At 40.0% G+C, this 7,753-nt stretch overlaps 1 protein-coding gene across 3 annotated transcripts; it reads right to left on the bottom strand.

Moving 5' to 3' along the window:
• Positions 1 to 334: 334 nt before the first annotated feature.
• On the bottom strand, positions 335 to 7,358 carry fbxo43 (F-box protein 43). Of its 3 annotated transcripts, XM_077599797.1 has the most exons (7): positions 7,217 to 7,357; positions 6,414 to 6,549; positions 4,033 to 4,823; positions 3,179 to 3,898; positions 2,755 to 2,857; positions 1,574 to 1,759; positions 335 to 1,468 (listed from the first exon to the last, which is right to left on the bottom strand). In XM_077599797.1, exons 3-7 carry the CDS (start codon positions 4,791 to 4,793, stop codon positions 1,220 to 1,222), a joined length of 2,019 nt encoding a protein of 672 aa, XP_077455923.1. In that variant the 5' UTR covers positions 4,794 to 4,823; positions 6,414 to 6,549; positions 7,217 to 7,357; the 3' UTR covers positions 335 to 1,219. The 3 variants fall into 3 exon arrangements, with proteins under 3 accessions (XP_077455923.1, XP_077455924.1, XP_077455922.1); XM_077599798.1 differs by lacking the exon at positions 6,414 to 6,549 and having other exon boundaries at positions 7,303 to 7,358; XM_077599796.1 differs by lacking the exon at positions 6,414 to 6,549.
• Between the last annotated feature and the right edge of the window lie 395 nt (positions 7,359 to 7,753).

The raw sequence follows: 7,753 nt of genomic DNA, 5'->3' as shown, positions 1-7,753 counted from the left end.
ATACAAGAACCAAACTTTATGAATGTTTTTTGTGACAAAGAAGTATCTGTTCCAATCACTCCATCAGAGAAAAATCAGAGTTGTAGAAATAACTGGAAACTCAAGAGAGCCATGACATTATGTTCTTCACAAGTGTATGTAAACTTTTGACCACAACTGTATGTCCTGATTATAAAGTAAACCCTGCGGGAAACACTGCAAGAGATGGTTTTGCTGAAATATGCAGGAGTCTAAAAATATTTTTCATCAGAGCCTTTTGTTTAAATTTCAGAATTTACCAAGACCTAAAAAGTTGTTGAGCCTATGAACAAACAAGAAAGGAAGTTCTCCTGTATGCATGTAAAAAGTATAAAAATGTTTATTTCTTTAAAAAAAAAAAAAGAATAAATTCAAGAACTTGAACAATCAATGTCAAATCTTGAACTTACGAAATTGTGAATGGTAATTTGGGGAAATTCTGCTAGACAAATATAAAACAGGGGGTAAAGGGTTGGTAGGAAAATTGTTTAATGATTAATGTCAAACGTAAAATTCTTATTCTTAACTGTTGATATTTCACTATACATTTCTGGTGTATCCAAAAACAAAACTACTTACGCAATACTTGAGGGCAACCAAGCTTTCTGTAATTGCACATTGCAGGCTGTTATGGTAGTGGATGCATTTTTCACAAGTGGGGTTGGTTGATAGGAAAAGTTTAACAAAAGCATGGAGGAATGTAAAACAATACGTTTTCTTCCAGAAGGCTATCTTAGAAAATACACAATGTATACGGTAAGGAATTTTGCTGTGTGTGCGTGTCGAGCACCTCTGTCCAAAATGATGTTACTGCTTATATTTTCAAAACAAGAACATGACCACTAGATGTCACCAAACATCTACGTATGACAAACTACAGAAGTAGTACTAAAGTAGGGATTGAATCATAACAGAAAAAGAATACAAACCTAGAAAAAAAAACATAAAAGTTAAAAACGGTCTGAAAGACACTGGAAAAAGGCTCACAACAATAAAATTGATAGGTACATCAAAGATGTTATGTGAAGTAAAATTTACCAGATTTGGGATTAAAAACACGAACTTGATGGGAGGGCATGAGTGATGCACATGTGCCACACACAATACATGGTTAAATTTAGTGTTCACTAATCAGTGTGAAAAAATACTGAATTCTAAAATGCTCTCACAACAGTGATGAGTGATACACTTCATTGACTTATCATAATCTCCTAATATTTCGCTTGCTTTGGGCACTTCCTGGAAGTAATATGTCTTTTCTGTGGCGACCTGCAGACTGGCTTCTACATTCTTTGGAACCGTGGAAGGTACACAAGCAGGCTGTGCAAAACCGGAATGCGCAGTCAGGTCTGGTGCAAACACCTTCACCTTTAACTCTATGGCACTTTGCAGGATGCTGGCAGCAAGGGCATTCTCTGAGGCATTCGTCCTTGAAGAGAGTTTTGGCCACCTGAAAGACATTGGTCTCCTTAACCATGATCAACATCTTTGTATGAATGAATAAAATACTAAAAAAGCCTAGCGACAATTACAGTCTAGACTAAGATTAACATACTTCTATGAACTTGTCCCGTTTGCTGCTGCTGCCCAAAGGTAATGTGCTGGATTGCGAACTGCGGCTTCCCGACTGTGGGGTCCTATAAGTGGGGGTACTGGACTGGACCTGCACGGTCTTAAGGGCTGACCTTTGATGCAGAGACATTCTGTTCTCAGCATTAGCCACATAACCACTGCCACAAAGCTAAAAAATAAATAAATGTGAAGATTTCAAGATCATTTGTGACATTATAACTGGGGAAAATGTTACCAAAGATAGCATAACATAAGACTTGTACCGAGTTGTCTTAAATACATGTTCATTTGATATGCCTACAGTAATACCTTGAGACATGAGCTTAATGCGTTCTGGCACCGAGCTCTTTGTCAATTTACTCGTATCTCAAATCAACTTCCCACATATAAAATTACTAAATACAAATTAATTCGTTCCCATCCTCTGAAAAAAAATACATAGGATATTACAATGGAAACACGTTTTAACCTTTGAGACAGACAGTAGCGGCTTACGGCGGAGGAGAGACTTGACAGTTCGCTACACTTTTGTGACACTACGTAACATAACAAACTAACTTAAACGAACTTCGCTTACTATACACACTTAAAAATGGATGTACAGTAATCCCTCGAATAACGCTGCTACATCTTTCACGGATTCACTATCAGATTTTTTTCGGGATAAAAAAAAGTTCGCAAAAATGTAAAAAATCCACGCTGAAACTCGCAAGCAGAAGCCACTCCCCTGTCTTCCGCTTGCCACTAGGAAAATTGCAAAAGACAGTATTCAGCACTGAAGAAAAACACATGGGCAGCGGCCATCATTTTTATCTGAATATATAGCTTCTGAGCGACCGGGAGCCGCCGTGAGGGTGGATTTTTATCAGAAACGCGAGCCCCATGCAACCTTACGCCGTGGCGCTTATCTATATTCCTTATATAGCGCGATATATGGATGGATGTGTGTGTGCGTGTGTGTATGTTAAGATTTTCTTGCTACGTTGGTCCAAACCGTGCAACATAGAGAGTTGAAATATTGTTATGGTGGTCAGAAACGGCTGTCGTTAACATCTTTCGAGGACCTGGAGTGACCATTGTATTTGAAAGGGATAAAAGACATAAAAGGTACATTTACAAACAGACAAACTATTTGGTGGTGATGAACTTAATATTGGCCAATACCTCCAAGGCACCTTTCACTGCACCGCGGTGAATTTCTCTCTTCAAGTGAGCTTGCTTGTCATTCTGGATTATCTCATTCCAGTGCTTACACACTTGACCACATCTGCAAAAACAAATGAATAAATCAGGCCGCTTTCATCAAACGGCAATATTTAGGACAAATTCCTGATTCTTTTTTTTTTTTTCAATAAAATTATAAAAGTTCAACATTACTACAGTTACCACACATAAACCAACACATGTTCACTTTAAAAATCAATGATGTCCTTGCAATGGCACAAAATCCAAATTGTTTATATGTGAAAAAGACTGGCATGCAGTCTATATGGATGGACATGGAAATGTCAGGGTTTTATTCTGAAATATAGCTACAACACAACAAAAACACTACTTGCAGAGTTTACCACTGAGAACTAGTGCTGACCTGTAGATGCACTCAGCAGACAAGTGGCTAAAAATAACACCCAGGATGTGCCTGAGGTTCTTCTTCCTCAGCTCCGTTAATATGTCCACCTGGCCCAGGCCCATCTTCCGGCCGATCAGCCCCGCCAAGGGCATTGACGTCCCAAACATTGTGGGGGTTTCAGCAAGTGCTGCTATGGTCCTCAGATGGACTTTGAGACTTGGACTTTGGCTGGTAAACATCTTTATCCTCTCCTCACACAAATTATGTATCAGCTGCAAAGCAGGTGTCAGCGAGAGGTTGGCTGTTTTTGTGGGCTTGGGAGTCGTATTGGTTTTAACAGATGGGGTACTAGAAGGTGGATTATTGTCTGGCATGGCTTCACGCAGAGGTGGTGTATAACTTCGACTACTTGACTCCAGCCCCTCAGAGATTGTGTTGATGCATCTCACAGACAAAATCTTGCGAGGGGTTTCCTTGAAAACCTCATTGTTAGAACTGTGGCTGTGTTGATACTTTCTGTCTGACTGGTCTTCATCAGACAGTGACCCACCCTCCTCTAAAGTGGACAGTCTTTTCTGACGTTGCAAACGGGAGCGCCGCTTTGTATCGGTCAGATTGGGCGTTTCTGAGTTTCTTTTTGTGGCAGAAAGCAACAACTCCTGGAACGAACCGTCATGATCAACAGAAGAGTCTTGAGATTTATCGAGAGAGCTGAAGCCACTGTCCTCACGCAGAAACCTGTGACGGGGTTCAAACATATTCTCAGGTTAGAGAGTCGTTAAGTAAACAAACAAAAACAATATAAAAACCATGATTTTCATAAATATAGAAAATGTGTTATTGTTTGTAAACGAGTTGGAGAGAACCCATACCTGATGCATTTAGGTGTATGCATTGATGATGGCGTGCACAATACATTGGATGAGTAATACAGGTCACTTGACAGGTTGTTCACTGGTGACTGAAAGTTTTCCTTGGAAGAAACTGGCAGGAATTTGCGGTGGGCTTCTGAATGTAATTGATCCGAGGCATGACGGTGCTCACTGAGATTCAAGAGTGAAATCTGTCTATCCAAACTGTTGCTATCCCCCAAGCTGAAGGTTTCATCCTCAAGAGTGGAGGTCCTTCCCTGAGAGAAGAGCAGGCGACGTTTTTTAACAGATAACGCTAAATCCTGCTCCAAACTTAAAATGCTTGGAGTCTGTGGCGCAGTGTCAAAAGAGTCAAAGGACACACTGAGCTGCCGATTAGACCTAGTTGATGGTTCCATCCGTCCATCACAAGGGGAATTTGTGCTGATACTTTTCACATATTTAGAGGCACTGCACATAACTAGTCTATGTCGCAGTGGGACATATCTCTTGCATATTTTTGGAGTTTCACACAATCTTAGAGTGGATGATTGCTGAACCCCACTGGTGTCAGCGTGTGAAAATCTGCCCCTGCTGGTTTCCCAGGGGGTGAGGAGGTTCTTTTTGCATGTGTCCTTGCCATTGTCAGAAGGATAAGATCCACCAGAGTCAAATCCACGGATGCTCTGTGGACTTTGGAATGAACCCGAGTAGCCACTATCAAAACACCCATAACATGGTTGGTGTTTGATGCTGTCTTGGGACTCGGGAGTAAACTGCATGTTGTCCTCCTGTTTCGCCCCAACAGGGACCTGCAGATGACAAAAATGAAATGTTGGTTAAAAATTGCATGATAATTGACTGTTCTAAGAAATGTTAGAAGTCTGTATGGCTCCAAAACTTGTATGCTAAGTTCTAGATTGTTCTACATGGATTTATTTCAGTTTGAGGTCCAACTTCAGAATATTTCATTAATAACATGGCTGCCATTTGAGGTACAATAAAAGCCCCACTCACTTTTACATTCCAAAAATCACACAAATCTTAACAGCATTCATTTTAAAAACAGGTTCTAATAATATGATGTTTGGACCAACAAATAAATGTAAGATAGATTTTTACATGTTGCTCATTAGTCTTCAGCTGTACTCTTTCTGGTGAGAGATTTCCAACGTAACTTTTTGGAATACAGCATACAGAATACAGCGTATGTGATTCCTCAACATTGTCTGAAATATTTATTTTGCTGAGAAAAAATGTAGTATAACCCTGTGAATTATCTAAGTGTTATTAGAACTCAAGTGTGACTGATTTTATGTGGATCAACTGACAATGTTTTGTTGGGGAACTAAATGATACAATTCCACATGGTAAATTTTGTGAAGTCAAGTTGACACTAAAAAGTAGTTTGATTCATCAACAGAAGTCACATACTGTATAGCAAGGGTGGGCAAACTATTCCACAAAGGGCCGCAATGGGTGCGGGTTTTCATACCAACCCATAAAGAGGACACCTTTTCACAAATCGAGTTTCCTACAAGTGCAATCAGTGGATTGTAGTCAGGTGCTTCTTGTTTTCTGCAGAAATCTCATTGGTTAAAATGTCTGTGCTGGATCGGTTGGAACAAAAACCTGCACCCACACCAGCTCTTGAGGACCGGTTTGCCCACCTCTGCTGTATAGTATTCTAATCAATATAATCAGGTTAGGCGATCCCAGCGCCTAGTGTTTAGCGCATCAGTCTCACAGTTCAGAGCTCAAGGGTTCAAACCCTGATCCAGAGCTTCCTGTGTGGAGTTTGGATGTTCTCCCCGGGCTCGCATGGGTTTTCTCCAAGTACTCCATTTCCCCCCACATCCCCAAAAGATACTCTTTGGGGCTTCAATGGCATCACCATTAAAATGCCTGTCAATGAACTGGACCCCTACAGATGTTAGGTGATGTGTAGACATATAACCCGCCAAACAAAACTATGAAATTCATGTTAAGTGGCTGTTTAACTCACACTGGAACAGCTTCAGTCACAACATTGTATAACTGTTATATCCTGCTACATTGCATCTTCATTGTTTTTCTTTGGTTTAAACCTTCTATGCATTTAATTCATTAATTTTCCATACCGCTTATCCTCACAAGGTTCGCAGGGGTGCTGGAGCCACTCGGCAGATGGGACCTGAACTCGTTTCCAGCCAATTCCAGGTCATACTGTTAAGAACAACCGTTCACACTCACACCTAGGGCCAATTTAGAGTACAACCAGCCCACCATGCATGTTTTTGGGATGTGCGAGTCCCCTGTAGAGTCTCTGAAAAGGTTAAACACTATTCCACAAAGGGCCGCAGTGGGTGGGCTTTTTGTTCCACCACCAATCTGGTATCTCAGAAGTACAATAAATGCATTACCGTCAATCAGGTGCTTCTTGTTTCAGCAGAAACTTTGTTGGTTAATGTGTCTGTGTTGGATCGGTTTGAACAAAAACCTGCACCCACAGCGGCCATCGAGGACCGGTTCGACCACCCGTGCAGTATACCATCTGTTCTGGTCAGATATAAATACAGTAATTAAAATGCAAAATGTCTACTTCGCTATTACCTTTCACATTTATTAGGCTTTGTTAGTGTTCTTTTCTTTGCTCTGAAAGAATTTTGGACAGAACGCAGACAAGACATGGATCAGTTTCAGTGGTCACTTCTCAATGGTTTTTGTTTGGGGAAAATGTACCCTCGTGTTATCTGACTCAATGTTTAAATTCTTTCAGTGGGGGTTAAACTAAACATTTGTTGAGGTAAAATATTCTCAAGATACGTATAACACCTTTCTTTCAACTAAAGGAACTAAAAGAAGATTTCTAGACAGGCCAGGAATGATCAAATTAGTAAAAGCTTCACGACTGCCAGAACACAGCTAAATTGTTTATACACCAAATACCCAGAGCTATCTGCTGTTTTTCACACATTGATGTGAAGACTTTGCCCAGACAATACTCAGATAGAAGCAATCACTTTAGTCTGCAAATATGAAGTAACTTACAAAATATCTTTTGAATATGGCACAAACCTTTAAGTTAATTTTTATAGCAAATAATTCATAAGAGAGGCTTATAGAGAAAATTTAAGTTAGGCCAAAAACACAAGCGTTCTGGTCCAAAATTTACTTGGACGGAAGAATATGAGAGTTAAAACCTAAAAAAGACACTCTAAAATACCTCAGCCGGGCTCGTCTGGACCTCAGTGTGACCTTGTTTCAATCAGCTGCATTTTGGCAAACATTGCGACTGAAATTGAAGCTCACCACGTTTTCGAATTTGGAGCCAACTTTAGCACAGATTACGTACTTCCGCCCCTGGGTCAGATGATCTACCGCTGCGACCGAAAGGGGCTTTAAAAGCATAAATATCCTGTAAGGCTAGTAGATGTCTTGTGCGAACTGTAAGCCAAAAAGAAAGAACGTCATTGTCTATCGGCCATTTTGCCTCAGAAGCATTCGATAACCATACTGCTATATAATTACAATCACAGAAGCGCATCTATCAAAATAGATATAGATTGCTCAATTTTCAAGCGATTTAAAAATGGTTTGGGTTCTTATCAACTTTAGAGAGATCACAATTTTACTGCATATTTTCGAATAATTTTGTGTTTCAACACGCAATTTGAATTAAAGCCACATAAATACATTTTATAAACTAAGTTGTGTATAAATATGTCTAGAAATCATCGCGTTGCTATTATTTTAGGGAAGA

The sequence above is a fragment of the Stigmatopora argus genome, chromosome 4, assembly GCF_051989625.1.
Source record: "Stigmatopora argus isolate UIUO_Sarg chromosome 4, RoL_Sarg_1.0, whole genome shotgun sequence".
NCBI lineage: Eukaryota > Metazoa > Chordata > Actinopteri > Syngnathiformes > Syngnathidae > Stigmatopora > Stigmatopora argus.
Note: the sequence above shows the minus strand (reverse complement) of the source record. Positions and strands in the feature narration are given on the sequence as shown.